This window comes from Musa acuminata, chromosome BXJ3-8, assembly GCF_036884655.1.
Source record: "Musa acuminata AAA Group cultivar baxijiao chromosome BXJ3-8, Cavendish_Baxijiao_AAA, whole genome shotgun sequence".
In the NCBI taxonomy this organism is placed as follows: Eukaryota; Viridiplantae; Streptophyta; class Magnoliopsida; order Zingiberales; family Musaceae; genus Musa; species Musa acuminata.
In genome coordinates, this window is record NC_088356.1 from 2921672 (window position 1) to 2941966 (window position 20295).

The 20295-nt window shown below is 40.5% G+C and overlaps 3 protein-coding genes across 3 annotated transcripts; 1 reads left to right on the forward strand and 2 right to left on the reverse strand.

Moving 5' to 3' along the window:
* Positions 1-426: 426 nt before the first annotated feature.
* LOC135646120 (DEAD-box ATP-dependent RNA helicase 31-like) lies at positions 427-5314 on the reverse strand. Its single transcript, XM_065165300.1, has 10 exons — positions 4551-5314; positions 4212-4318; positions 3181-3236; positions 2779-3003; positions 2472-2678; positions 2305-2391; positions 2120-2215; positions 1821-2036; positions 1379-1561; positions 427-835 (listed from the first exon to the last, which is right to left on the reverse strand). Exons 1-10 carry the CDS (start codon positions 5237-5239, stop codon positions 608-610), a joined length of 2094 nt encoding a protein of 697 aa, XP_065021372.1. The 5' UTR covers positions 5240-5314; the 3' UTR covers positions 427-607.
* Positions 5315-6463: 1149 nt separating this feature from the next.
* Positions 6464-7703, forward strand: LOC135645685 (probable protein phosphatase 2C 8). The gene is made up of 3 exons (XM_065164317.1): positions 6464-7087; positions 7240-7345; positions 7417-7703. Exons 1-3 carry the CDS (start codon positions 6464-6466, stop codon positions 7701-7703), a joined length of 1017 nt encoding a protein of 338 aa, XP_065020389.1.
* A 3130-nt stretch (positions 7704-10833) lies between these two features.
* LOC135645987 (uncharacterized) lies at positions 10834-16536 on the reverse strand. The gene is made up of 21 exons (XM_065165000.1): positions 16233-16536; positions 15246-15325; positions 14977-15063; positions 14769-14819; positions 14560-14677; positions 14243-14299; positions 14079-14143; positions 13874-13957; positions 13721-13771; positions 13567-13629; positions 13417-13463; positions 13238-13307; positions 13052-13114; positions 12574-12663; positions 12442-12480; positions 12094-12321; positions 11928-12013; positions 11770-11818; positions 11606-11686; positions 11435-11528; positions 10834-11344 (listed from the first exon to the last, which is right to left on the reverse strand). The coding sequence occupies exons 1-21, from the start codon at positions 16348-16350 to the stop codon at positions 11148-11150; spliced, it is 1818 nt and encodes a 605-aa protein (XP_065021072.1). The 5' UTR covers positions 16351-16536; the 3' UTR covers positions 10834-11147.
* Between the last annotated feature and the right edge of the window lie 3759 nt (positions 16537-20295).

Consider the following 20295-nt stretch of genomic DNA (forward strand, 5'->3'; position numbering starts at 1 on the left):
GCGGTGGTTTGGTTTGGTCAAGAGTGTGGTTGGAAGGGCACGCTGGCCCGTTATCCCCACACCGCCGATAGCGAGAGGTGATCGCTGCTCTGTAAAGCTAGCCTGACGCAGTGCTCTCCCCGCCTTAGCTTGGGCATTCGTCCAGACAACAAAGCTCGACTAACAGGTCTTGGAACCGGCAAGCCGGAGTGTATCAACTGCCACACCCACACCCGGGTTACAAGCCACCGTGACCTGGCTCGGCGGTAACGCCAACGCCCGGGGACTATCCCAGGCTCTAGAATATTGCAATCCGTTCCAGGTGGGACTTAACGACAGAGGGAAGCGACACCTAAATGTTCTTGCTGCTGTTCTTTATGATCGACAAACATGGGCAAGCTTTTTCTCTTCTGCAGCAAAGAGAATTCCCATTGGTGGCATCAGATAGGGCTCTCGAAGACGTATACTTCATTTGAACGTGCAGTCATTACAAGAACAAATTCTACTTTTTGATACGCAATAATGCAACTGAGCGCATCACCAAGTGTAGCAGTAATTGAAGTTCAACTGGAACATGAAAAGAAGAAGCTGCAGCAAGGCTGATAACGATGAAAAATTGGAAATGGTGTCACTTGGAGCGTAAGCCGGGGACGTTGTGAAGGCCCATCTTCCTCAGGATAAGCTTTGGTATCGCAGGAGGATCTCGGAGACCCAAGCTCTGACTGAACTCCCTTGCCAGTTCCACAAGTTTCAACTTGTCTCGGCCAATTTTCTTGTTTGAATTGTAGTAACCAAGCCATGCTTGATATGCTGATTCTTTGTTTTTCATCTCCACAAGTTGCAGCGCCTGCTCCACCTGACCGAACACGAAAAGAAATTATTTGGATTTAGAATACTTGGGAGACAGACAATGTAAAACAGAAGGTGAACAAGATCTTGCCACAAGTAGTTATTGGATAAGACAACACCTAGACGTACAAAATATGTGAGAGAAATTATGAGCATGAAGAACCAGCATCTTAATGAGTATAACAGAAGTATTAGTAACTAAAAGTGTATCTCAATGCACGAACCAGCATCACCTCTGCAAGCAGAGAGACAACTAGGTCGCAAAAGAGCAACATTATAATGCACGATACCGAGGTTCATCAGTTCATCCTTTGCAAAAGAACTAGTAATTTTACTCTAGCAAAAACAAGATTACTATCAGAGGATTTATTTCCGTGAATTTTCAGAAGTACCGCCATCATGAACCTAGACAACTCTATGCTCTTCTTTTTCCTTTTCCTACTTTCCAATATATCTTAGTTGGTAAGTACAGAGCACATTACATATTCACATGATGTTACTAATGCTCTTAACAAGATTAGGATAAAGATAATATATGTACAACACTCACTTCCTTCATGGTGCTTCGATCCATAGAAGGCACTGGAGCCTCAGTTATTGGCAAATCTTGAACACTTGCTAAAAATAACTTCTCCCATGGTGCCAAAATCAACAAACCTTTTCCTTCTTTACCTTTCCGGCCTGTCCTACCAAGTCGATGGATATACTGTTCTCTATCAGCAGGGAGTCCCACCTACAACAAAATAAAATAAAAAATTTACAATTTTTGTGAGGATAACACCCTCAAATAGTGCATGTGGTAAGGACGGATTGGTATTTGAAAGTAATCAATAGATCTCTTTTATTTCCAACCTGAAAAGAGAATTATCCATATAATTCATAGAATTGCAAGGTATATCAATTCAGGATGTTGCATGTCAATGAGAGATGAAACATTGACAAATCAATCATCATATGAGGCACAGCAAACAAAAATCAAGACTATGAGCTACCTGTATAACAAGGGTAACATCTGGGTAATCAACTCCTCTAGCAGAGACGTCCGAACTCACAAGTATGAGACCTTTTGACTGCCTGAACTCTTCGGAGACTCTGGTTCTGTAATTTTGTGGTTTTCTTGAATGGATCTCTCGCACATTCAGGTGCAACTTAGTAAGCAGGTCAGCGACAAGCTTTGTCACCATTGCAGTTGTACAAAATACAATCACCTTCAAGGTCCCATCAAAAGATACAGTGATGTAACAGCTGAAGACAAGGCAAAAAATGCAAGGATAACCAAGATTTCAGTTACCTTATAATCAGCATCCTCCAAAATATGTTCCTTCAGGATACAGTAAAGTATAGAGAAGTGCTTATCCAACGGAGCAATCAGATGCATCTGTTTGACCTGATTAATGTGTGCATAATAACAAATTGGTGAATAGTGAATCTACAGAGGAAACCTATACTGCATGCATCTATAACAGCAAAGAGTACCTGTGAGTGTGTCTCTTCACTACCTTCATCCACGGTGCTGATAAATTTGTAGTCCTTTTTCAAGGCAATATGACAAATTTGACGAACCTAGATATTAAACATCATCACTCATTAAGACTTTACTATCAATGAAGCAAAAGCTGAAGAACCAAGGTCTATAGATATACCTCATTTGGTACAGTAGCAGAAAATAGAAGTGTTTGCCGCTGTTTTGGAACAGTAGCAATAATTTTCTCAATATCATTCCGGAATCCCATATCCAGCAGACGGTCTGCTTCATCAAGAACAAGAACTTTCACTCCATTTAGTCGACTGACAAATCCTGTTGTGTTCTCAATATGGTCTTTGAGTCTTCCAGGAGTGGCTATTAGAATCTGTTCAGCAGATGCTTATAAGTAGAAGAAACATAATATGCCAACATGCTATTAGAAAAGGTACATTCACATTTCATTGCAAGCATTTGCAAAATTTCACCTGGCATGGATTTGCTTGCATGTGTCTCTGTTCTTGTGTGAGTCGTGTGCCACCTATTACCACTTGCACACCAATCGAAGTATGATACTTCAAAAGTTTATTAGCCTCCGCAGCAGCTTGCAACGCCAGTTCTCGTGTCGGGCAAATTACGAGCACATTGATTGAAGGCCTTTTTTTATCATGGCTAAGAGGGGGTAATCTGGAAATAACCTCGATTGCAGGAAGCTGCAGAGAAACAACTCATATTTGGTTATAATTGGGGAAAATTCATTAGTAAACAATTGGAACCTTCAAAGAATAAATAAGAAAATGCTGATGAGCAAACGATACAAACAAAACCACAAATAAAATAAAAGGAATTGCATCAGATGGATCAGGCAACAGAAATTTTGAATTCAATACCAAAAATGCAACAGTTTTTCCCGTTCCAGTCTTTGCCTTTGCAAGAACATCTTTGCCTACAGTACGAAAGATAGCAATAACATCATCTTCCTGACAAGAGATGGGTCTTGAACATAAATTCTAGCACTTGAGCTGATAACATAAGCACAAACCGTAGATTTGCATAAAGTTCATTAGATGCCACCAATCAATTTAAAAGGAAAATCAAATTTAAAAAACAACTTTAAAGGAGGGAATCCGGATAGCTAATTTCACCTAATGTCCAGAAACTAATTGTTAAGTCAACCCTAGTTGTTTAGATATTAATAACTAGGAGTTTCTCCAGTAAAACTCTCCACACAAATTGGATGATTTAGGAACAATCCATAATTTAAGTACCCACATTAAGTAGGATAGTGACCTTTTCCTGTTCAACATTAAGTTGAAACAGCCAGAAGCAATGAAATTCAAGTTATATATCAACATTCACTTAGATAAACTCTCACATATTTTGCATCTATTTGCTTACATTACTTTTATCTATTAGCTAACAGTATTCTTTTAACTAGCTCTGAAGCTTTACAGCCACCGAATCTCCAGTGTCAATTTTATGCTGCACATTTATGCAACACTTAAGGCTTCCAGTTGTCAAGGATAATCATGAAAAAGATATTTATTGTTTATAGTTCATCAAAAGGGCAAACATTTTACTGGTACAAGTCCTGATCAAATTTTCATACTTGTGTTCATCCAACAATGACAAGATGCACACCAATTAAATCAACGTATGCTGTAAAATCAAATGCCATAGATGAATGAAGATTACAGATTCTCCCACAAGATGGCATGTAATTGGACAACATTTATTTTTACAAGATCATTCAAAAATTTCAAGAATTAACATCAGCAATGTTAATGTAATAAAATCAAATAGATCACTGCTAAGCATAAAAAAAATATCACTGAATCTATTAAACCTATTAAAACTGTTATTCTTAGTTACTAGATTGACAAAAATAACAAGCCTAAAAGCCACAGCAGAATCAACCGACCTTCAAGGATCAACGGAAGCGTTGCTTCCTGCACCTGTGTCATCATCACGTATCCAGCAGCTTCTATTCCTTTAAGCGACAAAGGAGAAAGGGAACAATTTTCGAACCTGTAGCAGACAAAAAGCAACTTTGAGGGGAAAAAAATGTTTACTGTATATAATATATGTGCAAAAGATACAAATTGGATGCTGCACTAATAGATGCCTTGTTTGATCAATTTTGAAGCTATCATAACACCATCTTGCTATTAATTTTAAACAAGTCAAAAGGTACAGAAATCTAACAGTCTGTGGCCCAAAGAACCACTTGTCATACATACTCATTGCAATGAAATGTTACCTGGTCTGGCTTAAGTAAGATTCATCTTCAGCAATTGAACTTAGTCGTCCAATTTCAGGAGAAGCTGCGGAACCAGAAGCATTGCCTGACATCCCCTGTTTTATCTTACCACCATTATTAGGAGCATCATTTATGGAGTCACATTCAACATTCCGCTCTTCCTCCTCATCTACCTCATCCAGATGACTAAAAGATCTCTTCTTGTTAAGAAGTCCTCTTGAACGCCGTAGCAAAGACTCATCCAAGCTAGGGTTTTGGTTTTTCTTTCCATTACCGATTACCTGCAAGAACTTAGAATCGCTGTCCCTGCTCCTCTTAGAGGATGCAGCATCACGAACCAAGGGCTTTGTATTCCCGCCGTCACCCCTCACCCTAGTCCTACTCTTGGGCCGACCGCTCCTCCGTCCATCTCGTTCCAGCTCCTCGGACTCCCAGTCGTCGGACCAACCGCCAACCTGGGTGTCCTCCTCAACCAGAGCCTTCCTCTTCCCGGGGGCGCCGGAGCTCTCCACTAGGAGACCCGTCCTCCGATGGCCAGCAGCGGAATCGTGACCAAGGGAGAGCAGGCGGCGAGGCCTGGCTGAGAGAGCCAGGTATTTGAGCTTGAAGGGGAAAGCTCTGCCCAGAACGGAAGCACCGCGATGGCCGGGGTAGTCGAGCGGGCGGAGGGGAAGGAGTTGGCCCGGCATCGTCTGACTCCGGCCGCAGGGGGGAAGGATAGGGATGAGAGGTTTTAGGGACGAGCGGCGTACCGAGAGACTGTCGCCGAAGGGGATAAGCCATCTTATATTATCGGGCCGATCATCGGTCGGATCCATGTAAGATCCGACTCCGAATAACATGAAGCCCAAAAGGAGTAATCACATGGATCGGATGTACACGTATTATTTGAGGTAGATTTAAGATCCGCAAGTTATCTGAGAGGATCTGGATCCGAAACAGAATTCTTTTGGATCGGGTTTTTTTGGTAATTGGGCTCCATTGGATTTCATGGGTGCTAAATGGTTGGCCACTGCTCGCTGCAAGCAGACCAATTGTGTCCGGCAGGGGAAGTCACCTGAGGTGTGGTCGACTGCCACCTGCCAAGACGACCGCGTCCCTCGTTCCCTATGTGGTATCTCCCGAGTGGACACCTCTCTGACCCCACCACAAAACCGTCCCCACCCACTCCCACCCCGCCCCCCAATCCCCTCTCCTCTCCACCCTCCACCTCCTCCCCCTCCCCCTCGTCCTCCTCTCCGCAGCTCCTTGATACTTCCATGAGCCAACCGTTTCCAGCCCTGCATCATTCTCATGCAAGCGCCGCGTCTTCTCCAAAGCGAGGAGTCTCGTCCATCCTTGGGCCACATGCTCCCCCTTACCATACATGGGAAGCGGCGGTGCGGCGTCGACACCTGCAGGCCCAGGCGGACTCCGCAAGGGTCACTTACCGCTCTTCCCGATCCGGCATTTGTCCTCCCCTCTTCTCCTCGCCCACGTACTCGATCAGAACATAGAATAATGCTCCGTGTCCCCTTACGTGTAGTACATGGAGAAGGCGCACAAGTTCTGGGGTGACGCATAACATGACGGGATCGCCACACTTGGAAGGCCCGGAACTCTTTCCCAGGGTCGGCAGCTGATTCGGTGCTCCCGTCCAAAATTCAAATCCCCCAGAACGGCTTCGCCGGCGCTCTTGCATCCGCAAACCGTCCACGTCGAGATAGTCTGCTGCGAGGTGGCAATGGCCCTCTCTTCATCGGAGGTTGTCTTTCTTCGTCATGCATATCACTCTCTCTCTCTCTCTGTCTCTCTCGGGTTTATATTATACTCGAAACTCCCGTGGTTTCTTCTTCGTCGCTATGAGAGCAAGCGGAAAGGCCGAGCAGTAGCTTATAGTAGTGTCAGTGCAGCTTGCCGTAGTAATAGTACTGATGGAGGGTGAACCGGAGCCCCCGAGCAACGAGTCACCGGACAAAATTCCTTGCAACGACCACAAAACGATCCGCCATCGACGTCTCCAGCTCCGCTGGATAAAGGCCGAAGCCAGCGCAGGAGGTTGCCCCACCAACCGTGTCAAGAACCGGAACCGGAGTTTCGGTTCCGACGCCCATAAGGCGAGCAAGGGAATTGCCCCCTCCTTGTCCCACGGGTCGGTGTCGCTAATTGGGCGGAGGAGGGAGATGGAGGACGCGGTGACCATGGCGCCCGGGTTCGCGTCGCTGGGGACCGCCCCCCCGTATGACTTCTTTGGGGTGTACGACGGGCACTGCGGAGTGAGCGTAGCGTGGGCGTGCCGGGACCGGCTGCACGTGGTGCTGGCGGAGAAGGTGGCGGCGTTGGGCGAGTGGCCGACGGCGGAGGAGCAGTGGAGGGAGGTGATGGCCGCGAGCTTCTCGAGGGTGGACGGGGAGCTGGCTTTGAAGGAGAGGGAGGTGGGGTCGACGGCGTCCGTGGCGGTCGTGGGGCCGGAGCGAATCGTGGTAGCCAACTGCGGTGACTCGAGGGTCGTGCTCTCCCGCGGCGACAAGGCCGTGCCGCTCTCGTCGGACCACAAGGTATACAAGCACACACATACAAACGCCTGTAACTCGACCTGCTTAAAATCGCTGTCCGCCATTACCGTCCCATGACTTCATCATCATCTCAGATTCCTTTTACCGTTCAGTTCCAATAGGAGAATAACACTGGTGACCATGTTCTTGCACAGGCTGATAGGCCAGATGAGATGAAGAGAGTCGAAGCAGCTGGAGGCATCGTCATCAACTGGGACGTTTACCGTGTGTCAGGCGTTCTAGCCACTTCTAGATCCATAGGTACGACCTCGCCGTGGACTCTGGATTCATGAAAGACTGCCTTTTAACAGATGGTTTCGGTCATGTTGTAGGCGATCATTACCTGAGACCATATGTGATCGCAGAACCAGAGGTCACGGTGACGAACAGGACGGAGGAAGACGAGCTCCTGGTTCTGGCCAGCGATGGGTTGTGGGACGTCATCTCCAACGAGGTGGTCTGCAAGGTCGCGAGGCAATGCCTCAGCGGACAACTGGTGAGGAAGGTGCCTGACGGCGCCAGAGAACACAGAGCTAAGGAGGCCGCCGTCATACTGGCGGAGCTCGCCTTGTCCAGAGGAAGCAGGGACAACATTAGCGTGGTGGTGGTAGAGTTGTAACTATCGGCTACGTAGGACGGTGCTTGGTGTTTGATCTCGTCGTCTTGTCGGTAGTGTCATGCGATGCGATGCGATGCCCGAACTCCGGAGGTGTTCGTTCACGTCTCCAATCCTTTTTAGCGTTGTAAGGTTGACCTCTTCTTTCTCTGTTCTTTGTTTTCGGTCTCTCTTCTTTTATGTTCTTCGATATGCAACCATGCTCTTTCTTCATCTTCTGGGATGCAGCACACAAGATTTAGGGTAAATATTTTTTTGCTTAGATAATGATTGCAACATAAGCTAGTTGACAGGCAGGCAATTCAAACTTGATAGCTCAGCTACACAACGAAGCCTCAAACCTGAAGGAAAGCGAAAGTTAAGCTTTGTGCCATCTGACGCATGGCTCTCATATGGTAGACTCGACCCACACGATGTAATCTGCTCGTCGATGACATGCATCAATCTACCACTCCGTGGAACCCTTTCTTCATCTTTACTGCCACAGACATGACAAAGAGCATACAGAGAGCAAGAGCAATAAAACATCATCTACATCATAAGCATAGCAAATCACATAAACAGCTAAAATCCAAGGAAAATCATAGTTAAAGAACAAAAAAATCTAAAGAGTTCCTGATTTATACAATTTGATTCGAGCTCATCCAATTCAACTAAATAAGCACTTGAAAGAGGTAGTGTCAATAAACATCTATAATAATTTGAATAATACTTTGGAGTATAGAGCTATGGCCATAGTGACAGAGAATCCTAAATCTCCTGAGGGAAAAGGAAGGTGGTTTGCCAAGAATTCAGCACATCGCCACAGCAACACACCACAGTTCTTATTCCTTAAAATCTGATGCCTCCTATGCCCCCGTTCTGGATACGCTGGTTTGGGTTCCGTAATTCGTGATGAAGACAATTCTATCAAAGCTTCGGTTCGTATTCCTTGCAAAGCCGAATGAATGCATGACCATTTTTGCCGGATTGTTAAGAGCACAACAGGGAGGAATCACCAATCTGAAAGTGAAATCGGACTTCTTACAAGCCATCAGCTACCTCATAAAGACCACTCTCTCTGACTGCTTTACTTTAGCAACTCATGTCGATTGAACACGATGAACCCGTATCAAAGGGGAGGATAGCAAATCTGCTCATGATGTAGCATACCAAGCTAGAAACAATTTGTAATCACTCACTATGAAGTGCACCCTAGCAGAAATCCTCCAGCACACCATCCTTTTTGTGCTGACTCTACAACTAAACTAATATAGTCTCTTTCTTCACAAAAAAAGAAACACTGAGCTTAATCCTACATAAAAGTCAGAATTCCTTATCGACGATGCACGTTTACAGTATCATATAAAATATGCAAAGGTCTTGTAGCACAATTGTATCAAACATAGCAAGCAAAAGGAGCCAATGATCAGAATGTAGCAGAACTAAACACCTCTATGTCAGAACAACTGGAACACTTAACCAAAACCAACCTGGGATCCTCTCCGCTACTCCTGTTAGGTTCAGCTGTCATAAACTGTTGAAACCCTAAATTGGACATAAATCCCCAGGGACTACCTCATTATTTCTCTGTGTTCCCCGACTAAACTGGCCAGCACATTTTCCACTTCAGATCAATGGCCTATTCTCACATCGTTATCCAACAAGTCAATGTATTTTATGAGCTGGATCAATCCTTAGGACAAGATTGATATCAATCCATCCAAGAGTTACCGTTAGTGCATTACATGTAAAAGAATCAACCATCCAATGAAACACTGGGCAGCTCAACTATCAGAAGCCATTTATGACCATGAGAGATCACCACAAGACCAAACTAAAACTTCACATTAACATATTCTTCAGACATCTTCCTGAACCAATGATCTTTTCTGATTTGCGTAGACGTCACACTTGAGGTCATCAAATCACAACCTTTGATGAACTCAACAATGCCAGTCTCTGTCTTCGACAAGATTTCCAAGCGGAAGATATACATCTGGTGACTTCACACTTGAGTGTTGCCTGTTCACGTGCTTATCAGGTCATCATCAAATTACATCTTAAAATCATTCAAGTGTTTGTCTTGCTCCTTCATGTACTAGATAGTTCCACCAGAAATGAAATCAAAATATCATCAACCTTCGGTTGACAAAAATCTCAATTTCATATTTGCCTATAATCCCAACAAAAAGAACAAATCTTTAAGGATAGCACTCATTACACTAAAAAAACCAACTTTATCAAAAATAAAGATCAGAAAAATAACAACTGATTCAAGAATGTAATTGGATTAGAAAAACCTAAAGGTGCAAGCAAAACTTATATACAGTTTCATATTTCAAGAATGCATTAGGAATGATAGAGAACCTAAGCCACCTGGTAGGATTCACTGAATGAAGGAAGAAAACTTGCATACAGTACAAGATAATTAACACTGAACGAAATAAGAAAAAGGAGGAAAGGAACGAAGATCACTCATAAGCCACAAAGTAGGAAATGAGAAGGAAAACGGAGGAAAAAAAAGGAAAAGGAAGTCAAGAAACAGACCTAATATTTAAGAAAGAGGGATCAAAACCCCGTCGCCGCCGCATCCTCTCTTCTACATTCTCTTCTTCCCTTGCCTCCGCCTCGGCTAGAGTTATCGCAGCCAAGGGGAGGGAGTCACTCACGGATCGCACGAGTCGGCCAGTTATTGATACGTCGGACCGTCAATTGTATGGCTCGATTGCGGTCCACAGCGGTCTAAATTTCCGGTCGAATTCCATCTCCAAAGAGTCCCACGAAATCGAGACTCAAAAATTTACTCCATCAATCATTGGGTACAACGGTGGATCCCAGGAGTTCATCGAATCACCAGTAAAAGGTGTCACTCTTCGCTCTTCTCTCACTACGAACGTAACACACAGCATTCCAAATCTGATCACCAGCAGAGTAAGAGGCTTCTGCAGGCAGCAGTGAGGCTTCCATCGCCGGACTGCTTTGAACTCGTAGCTTAAAGACTGCGTTTGCTTCCAGCCAAAAATCGTACGTACTGCAGTGATGCCAAGTGAGATGCTTAAAGCAGCAGTTAATCCTCCTTTAACTACAGATTAAACCATCAACATACAGAACTGCGCTCATTGTTTATGACTAGATCTTGCACCAATCAGTGTGCATTAGAATTTAAAGCATTTTTATTTCCCGTATATTGAGCAACAAAATGGAAGTCATAGTTAATATACAGATAAGGAAACTGAGACTCCTCTCAACAAGATCAAACACATCTCACCATCAGTGACTGCAACAAGAACTAGGCTGTTCCTCGCTAAAATAGTCGGAACAAGACCGGCCAATCCCTCGAGTTTGAGAAGCAAAACTCCATTTCTCGATCAATCGTAGAGGGTGAATTGAACAAGAACAAATATTAACATGGCCAAAACAACAAAATCATAAGAACACAATATCCCTGTCAATCGGCTCAAGTCGTCATGCGTGCACGCCATTGCCATTGGAATGGAAGTTTCCGTTTGCTAGGCTCTTGGTATGCTTCTTTAAATTCCCATTCTGGTAAGCCTTTGTTGAGATAGGACCAGTGTTTGAGATACATCTTGATGTTAAGTTGCCACGATGAAGAATGTGTCTCAGCAAAGAGTCCAGCTGCCTGCATGAGGCCGCTATGAGTCCTGTCAAACAAACTCGTAAGAGTTACATTTTAATTCGATTCACTTGTACTGACATGAAGCCGAGCAATCTAACTTCTACGGAGACAGTACCTAAGAAAAGTGCAGATGGTTTTCCAGGTCTAGATTTGAACTCCGGATGAAATTGCACACCGATGAAATAAGGATGATCAGCCAACTCGATGATCTACATCAATTTATTTTAAATATCACCAAGGAGGTTCACAGATCATAGACCCACAAGAAACTCTGTCAAGTACATACCTCCATTCGCTTTCCTGTTTCATCTTGACCAACAAAGGCAAGGCCAGCCTTTTCAAACTCAGGAACCATCTCTGGATTTACCTGTAAAAATAACAGCAAAATTGGCATCTAGAGTATGAGCATAACATTTGAACATTGTACTGCTGACTTATAATTAAACTAACCTCGTATCTGTGACGATGTCGTTCATCAACAAAACTGGCATTGCTGTGCCTAGTAAAAGAGAGAAAAGTAGAAGTTTGTCATCCTATGAAACAAGAAAAAAATATATAATTGAAAATTATAAAGAAAACAAAAACTCAACAGGAATATCTACACTTACAACTTTGCAGCTTTACAGCTGGGAACCTTGAAATATGTCCTCCTTGATCCAAGTCTCATTGTCCCTCCCATATGAGTTTTTGATCCCTTTATATAGCATGCAAGATCTGTAAGGTAACAGAACACATCTACAAAGCAAGATAAGAAAATCCAGTATATTTACTTACCTCAGGCATAAAAATAACGCATGGGGTTGTTGTATCAGGGTTAAACTCTGTGCTGTTTGCATCTGGCAAGTTCAAAACTGAACGAGCAATCTCGATTACAGCAATCTGCATCCCAAGACAAATGCCAAGGTATGGCACTTTGTGTTCACGAGCATATTTAGCAGCAAGAATTTTTCCTTCCACCCCTCTGTCTCCAAAACCTCCTGGGACTAGTATACCATCTGCAGCCTGAAGTACAAGTTTGTCGAGATGACTAGCAGAAACAGCAAAAATCTTGAACCACTAAATATAACAATGACACTCTTAATGCGGATTCTGAGAATTCAAGATAGAGAGGAAGATACTCACCTTTAATAGATCCCATGCTTTTTTATGAACTTCAGGTGCCTGTGTAAGAAACAAATAACCAAATCTTTTGGGTAAGAAAACCAATGTATAGCTAAAAGGAAAAAGAAGATTGGGTAAACATGACAAGCAAACCTCTACTTCTGTATGTTTTTCGAGGTCAGGAGATGCTACCCAGTCAACAACCAGTTTCCTTTGGCAAGCAACAGATGCATGCAAAAGTGCCTGACAGACAGATTGACAAGCTAATCAATGATATCTAACTAGATATCTACATAGAGAAGATCTGATACATACAAATATGCAAAAACTTGACAAATATCCAAGTAATGTGAAAAAAAAGTGAACAAAAAATTTTCCAGACTAAAAACACGTAAAACCTCAGACATGTTCTGCACATACAAAACATGTCAATTCTAACTAATTCCTTGCCACTAAGCAATTGAATTACTGGAACTCAAAACACCTAAGAACTCTTTAGTCTGCATATCTTAATTCTGCCAATGGTGGTGGCAAGAAAAGGTGCATCTTACAAAATGATTGATGCAGATCGACATATATGGAGATAAAAAAGAACATTGAGAGCATCTCATAAGTTATGTATATATTTCACCTTTAATACTGAGAGGTACGAATCAGCAAAGCCAGTATATTTACCAACCATTGCAATCCTAACCTGGAAGTCAATGATAAGTACACTTAGCAGGCAAAGAAGCAACAGCACTTTCTAGGGAGGGGGGAGGGAGAAAGATATATAATATATGTTATATATATCAGAGAGAGAGAGAGAGAAACTAACAGGATCCTGTAAAGTGTCACAGATTTCTGCTCTTCTCATCCACTCTTCCAACATGGGTTCCTTGGCAAATCTGTACAACTCAAAAACAAAGAACAACTTGTAAAGTGCCTTGGAATCTCATCACAACATGAATATGCATAATCAAATGAAAATGAATATGTTAAGTGCATTATACAAACCGTTTAAGTTTCAAGACTTTAATGAGAGCTTCATCTGCCCTTTGTTCCTTCAAGGACAATGCATTTATAGGACAAGTTTCAGCGACTGAAATAATCTCTTTGAACTTGCATATATAAAATTTATAACACTGAGAAGTATGAGAACTCTACCATCAACAATAATGGAATGTGCCAAATATTTGTAACATCATGAAGAGTGACGATATTTGATACCTGCAAAAATTTAAACAGAGGAAGGTTGATCATTCAGCACCAAGTCAACTATTAAACCGTTGACTAAACAAATGACACGATTTCAAAATACCGGGACATGACAAAACTGTGAAAGCTTTTCTTTAACATTCTCCTCCAGCGGCTGCCAAAAAATTGAAGTAAAACTATCAGGGACTAACATAAGATACACTAAGCAGAAGCCTGAAAGGAGATAGCAGCGGGATGAGAAGGATGGAGTACAGACCTTAGCACTGCGGCAGGCAAGAATATTCGGTGTAAGTCCAAGTGCTCGTAGGCTCCGAACACTATGTTGGGTTGGCTTAGTTTTCTAGAAGAATATACAAGTACTTTTGTCTTTAATCATGGATAAAGATATTACATAAACTAATTTTTACAAAGACTGATTTGCCAGCACTTGCATAAAACTGTAGCTGTTCTTTATTTATTACCTGCTCACCAACTGTGTTCAAAACTGGTACAAGACTAACGTGAACCAGACAGAAATTACCAGGACCTGTACAATACCATTAAGAGAATATCACATAAAGAATCACAAGAAAAAAGGTTAATGCTGAAGGCATCATCACAAGCAGGTGCTGGTACAGCCTCTCACCTACACGGTAAGAAAATTGACCCAAAGCTTCAATAAATGGCATTGATTCAATATCACCTGTATCAACATGATGCTGTTCATTAATATTATAGCATGAAAAGATTATGTGTGGACCATACACTAGCAAACATAACACTGTTCGTTAATATTACGGCATGTAAAATTGTGTGTGCATGTTGCACTAGCATACTTAGACAACTATCAACCATGCAAAGTATGACATAAGATTACAAAATAAAATTCTTCACAAAGTAAGGATCCAACTAACACATTGTTTTGATTCTCAATTTTAAAAAAATTCTAAAGGCGACTTTCACCTATAGTTCCACCCAATTCTATAACACAAACATCAGCTGGTCCTTCTTTGCCATCCACAGGTATCATTGCTACACGTTCAATCCACTCTTGTATGGCATCCGTAATGTGTGGGACAACCTTAAGGGAAAATTAACACAATGATCAGGACTACTAAGAAAAAGTTTGACAAATTTGATAATCTAGAAGATGATTCTAACATGATTCACACCTGCACTGTTTTTCCCAGATAGTCGCCCTTTCTTTCCTTATCAATGACAGACTGCCACACAAAAAAACACAAGAGCAACAAAATGAAATTTTAGGTTAAAAAAGTACAGAAAGTTAAAAATGATATGATATGGGAAAACCATGGTTGATGTTAAAATCTTATTTCATAAATCACATATCAACATAGGACAGCCAAAATTGACGAGTACCTGATAGATCTTCCCAGTAGTGATGTTATTGTCGTGAGTTAACTTGATATCAAGGAACCTTTCATAGTTTCCAAGATCCAAATCCACCTACAAACCACCAATTATGTAAAGCACAAAAAAAGATTCATTTGAGAAATTGAGAAACAAGGCAGGACTTATATAATTTGGATAATAATCAAGTGGTGTATTTGATGGCCAGTTAGGGTCGATGAAGGTCGTTATGTAACAAAGAAGCACAACAGACGTGTAAACATGCAAAATCTCTTTACCTCACCACCATCATCCAAGACAAATACTTCCCCATGCTCAAAAGGTGACATCGTCCCAGCATCAGTATTTAAATAAGGATCTGCAGAAATTCCATCATAAACAACAAACACAAGTCAGCTCTGTCAAACGAAAGAAAAGAAATGACATCAAAAACAACCGAAAAAGCAGAGACAATAGTTGCATAGGACCTAAGCAGGAACATGTAAGTCATATGAAAGCTTGGTTTTGTTTCTCATGTCGACCTGAGTCAGAAAGCCGTATTCGGTGGAACCCATTGGTTTATATTTGAGGATTGACTACAGAAACCCTCTACCAATGGGCAAATGAAGAAGGCATAGACGAATGAGACATCCTTATCCCTTCTTTATTTTGTCTTGGCTCTGTATCACTGTTATTGATAGAACCTAACATTGATAAATTACAAAGGACTAAGAGCATGCTAAATCATTAGAGTCTCGTCCAAAATAATAAAAGCAAGATCAACATAAAACCAAGACTCATGTCCACTTGCCACTGGAAGGTATGACCATCAATTGCTGCCCAAAAATACGATCTTTACCCCAAATTAAAATAAAAAAAAGACCACGTCTAATAGAAATTGAGACGAAAACACAAAGGCCAAAAACCACTCGTGACCCAAGAGAACCTCATTAAGGTTAATCCCACGCCGGAGAGAGGGCAAAAAGATCAAAGACGGCAGAAATTCCAAAAGAAACGGTGGGCAAAAGGTATTCTTTTCCGACGATGTTCACATCCCAGGCAAAACTCGTAAAAGGAACCCTCTTTTATCCAGGAGGAACAAGAATGGTGAAAATTTTAGGAGAATAGGAGGCAAGCATCGACGCTGATGATGCCTCACATCGCAGGCAAGCCTCATTACAGAAAAAGGACAAAGAGAAGAGGGAAAAAACTCCTTTTTCCCCCAACGGAACAACAAAAAGGAGAAAACTTGGGTGCAGATTCGAGGAGAAAGGGAAGGCATGTACCGATCTTTATGGAGGTAACGCGGAGGCCGCATGCCTTGAGGACAACTCCAATGCTGCTCGCCGTCACCCCCTTCCCCAATCCACTCACCACTCCCCCCGTCACCACCACGTACTTCATCTCCCTCGTCACAAGCGGAACCCAAAGGAATCAAAGAAGAAGCGCGAACGCGAGAAAGAGAACGTCAAAGCTCGACGCGAGAGAAGAGCGGGAGGCGCTGCCAAGAGGTTCCCGCTCGCTCCCGGTCGCCTCCCTCCTCCCGTGTCCCGTCCGCGGTAAGAAGAGCGGAAGATGGAGCGGATAGGCCGCTGAGGGAGGGGATTAAATAACACTCGCAAAAACCCTCGCCATCCATACTTAATATAATATATATATATATATATATATATATATATATATATATATATATAATTAATTTAAAAAGGTGTGTATATATATATATCATATAAAAGATTTATAAGATATTTCTTTTTTGACCTCACATTGTTCTCCGAGAAATCGAGCCGATTTGAGTTTGGTCGGGGAAGGGGTGAATCGTGTGGTTTATGTTTAGTTGTTATTTGGGTTTTAATCTATTATGATGTAAGTGATTGCTGTTTATTTTACCGGTTTGATAGCGAAATATATTTATCGTATATATTTTCATGTCGATTTACCGACACCTCGATATAAAGTGATCGACACCTTAGTATCATGTTTCAGTATATATTTATCGTGGACCATACTATATGTGATACTATGCTTGATATTAATATATGTTTATAAATATAATAATTCTAAAGTTAAAATATAAAAAATAATTTCATATTGGCATTTCAAAATACATACTTAATTAGTGGTTTTAAATTTACAATTTGACAATACCTCAAAGAAACAAATATAAAATTAGACTCTGAATAGCTTCGAGAGTATTCAATTTGGATAATCATGTTTCATCTAATACCTATATCCTTTATTAACATAATATTAAAGACTTTATTAAACCGTCGTAAGGTCTTTTATGAAATTGTCTTCTCAATGCGATCATCATCAAACCCTTAATTTTCAAAAAAATGAATCTAATATATTTTCATCATATTAATATTTTAATTATGAAAATACATCAAATAAATTCTCAAACCATCAAATATTAATATTTGTAACATTGATCTTTGTTGAGGTATCATAACAAATAAAAAAACCTTTTTTATTTTTTTGTTATAGTGTTTATGCATAACAAGCAAAAAATAAAAAAAATAAAAAATATTTCAAATTTTTTGTTCAAAGATAATGAATACATTCATTGTTTCCATTGGCTCATTTTAATAAAAATCTAGAAAAACATGATTAAAAATCTTTTGTTGTAGTGTTTATGCATAGAAAGCAAAAATAAAAAAAAAAATATTTCAAATTTTTTTGTTCAAAGATAATGAATACATTTGTTGTTTCGATTGGCTCATTTTTAATAAAAATCTAGAAAAATATGATCGAAAATCTCTTCATAATAGAGAGAATTATTTTTAATCGATTAATCGAAGATATCAACCGATTGACTGATAAAAACTTTTAGCAAAATCTTGAAATGAGAATTTATTATTATTATTTCCGTAAGTCCAATCACAACAACATGAAATGAGATTCCATCAATCCTCTATCATCACAAGTGATCGTTGCGAGAAGAAGATGCTATATTCCTTCCATCGCCCTTTCTTTTCTTTAACCGCGTAGCCTTTCGCTAAAGCTAGAAAACGAAGCACGATGGGATGGTCAGCGAATGTCGATCGTTGCAAGATTACCAAACAAAGAAGAACGATCAATAAAGTTAGATTGGTCTCTTTCTCAGCTTTCCGAAAGCGTGTGTGAAGAGTGAGCAAAGTCATCCATGTTTGAATGAGAACAGAACCCATAAATAAAAACTGATTCTTCTTCTTCCCTTAGAAGCAAAGAATCCAGTACGTCAAAAAAAAAATATCATCGACGTTTTAATATAAGATGACATGGTTCAGACTCTAACATAGAAACATACAACTTCTTCTTAAGTATGAACTATACAAAAATCGAGATTACGAAAAGTTATCCGATCAAACTCTTTGATACTTAAGTTAGTAATATGAAATATTAAAAAAAAATTTTATTTTTCTATATTAAAGATAAACTTTTATATATAATCGTAACGAGCACAAAGAAAGAAAAATTATGATTATCTTTCTCCTCATAAATAATCGTAATGAGCACAAAGAAAGAAACTTATAATTACCTTTCTCGTCATGATGATATGGATGATTAATCGATAATGTATCATCTCTTTAGTTTTAGTTTAATATAGAGAATCAATTATGGCAAAGTTTCATGGCATGACTTATTCTCCTTCTCAATATATATCATTCTAGTTAATCATTTTTTTATTATAAGTGTTGTTTGAAACTTGAAATTATGTAAAATTTGATTATATAATATACGAAGTCTTATCTTTAAATATTTAAAAAGATTGTTTCCATTGGTAATATTTAAATGGCTTACCCAACCTTTTTTTTTTTAACTCGAACAAACTAATAATTAGAAGTGATTATATTGATGTTTAGGAAACTTCTATTATATTTAACAGCTAATTCTTTTTTAAGAAGTGAAAACTCGTAGGTAACTCCACATACTTGCAATGTAGATGAGTGCTATCTTATTATTAAATATTAGACCCAATCCTAATTAATATGTCAACATATGCTAGACTCACTCAATATCGAAAAAATTAATGTAAGATAAAAATATGAACTATTTAACAAATAATTCAAACATTTTTTTCTTTCAATAACAAATAAAAAGATGTTGTAAGTCGAATATTATTGCTCGACGTGAAGGACGATAGAGTTCAAACGGAATCAGTAAGATCTTACAAAACTAAGTCAATGATATATTTGATAATGAGCTTCTTCGACGCTTAAGTTAATAAAAATAAAAATATATAACAGGGGATTTAAAATATTAAAAGATTATCCCATTAACTAGAATAATTCTATGAAATTATCAAAACTTACTCAACGTAAAGGGTCGATTTTGAAGTTATGTCCTATTCCTTTTGAATCTTTGCTCCTATCTCCTTATCTAAATCCATGTCGTTGTTGTCTTGTTTATTATTTCTACACATGCATGCCAAGTGCACTGTCTTCAACTCCTTCCTGCATGGCGCCAAGTCACACATATCAAATTTCTTATATTATATCTGTTCTTGGCTTAGAGAGAGAGAGAGAGAGAGAGAGAGAGCAGTTGTTGCATGATGCATGCATTCATAAACCAATTTGTGAGTCCAAAACATCACATGTTATGCCGTCAATGTAATGAGGCGCCGTCACCGCCGCTTGTTTTTGGCTCATAAATACGGTATCCTGATGTGGAGTCGACGTGGCATTTGCCAACGTGGTACTGACTAAGAAAGTTAGTCATGACTCCATCACGCCTTCAATAAAATCATTAAGATGATATTACTATAAGAGCTTGCGTTTGATTATGACTAAGATTAAATTTGTTCGGTTATTAGGTTATAAATAATTATATTCATTAAATATTTTATCTTTATAATTGCTATACATTAATTAATAAGAATTATGGTGAGAAAAAAAAAGCATAAATAAGAATTCATATTTATAGCATATATGATCTTTAAAGTTTAATTCAATATAAACACTCCTAACCCTATAATTATTTATTTTATTTTTTGTAATTAAAATTATCTGTTCTCGTTCTCGGCAAGTGACACTCTCGGACTGTCCGAGTCCGAGTCTTCAGTGCTGCTCTGAGACTTGTCGTGCTACAGCACCAATAGCAGCGATGATGGAGGCGACGACCGAGGGGCGGAACCTTCGCGGATCCGACTCTCTGGTGGCGAGCAAGCCCCTGCCGACACCAGCAGTGTCGGAGGCCCATCACCACGTGGCACAGCGGAGGAGGTCATCTTCTCAACGGGAGCAACTACCGCTGCTCGTCTGACGCGCTCCGAATCTCTTGGGATGGTGACATCCCCACCGCACCATCCTTGGACGGCGACTTCCCCGGCACAGGCTCGCGTCCGCCACCGCCATCAACTTCCCATTC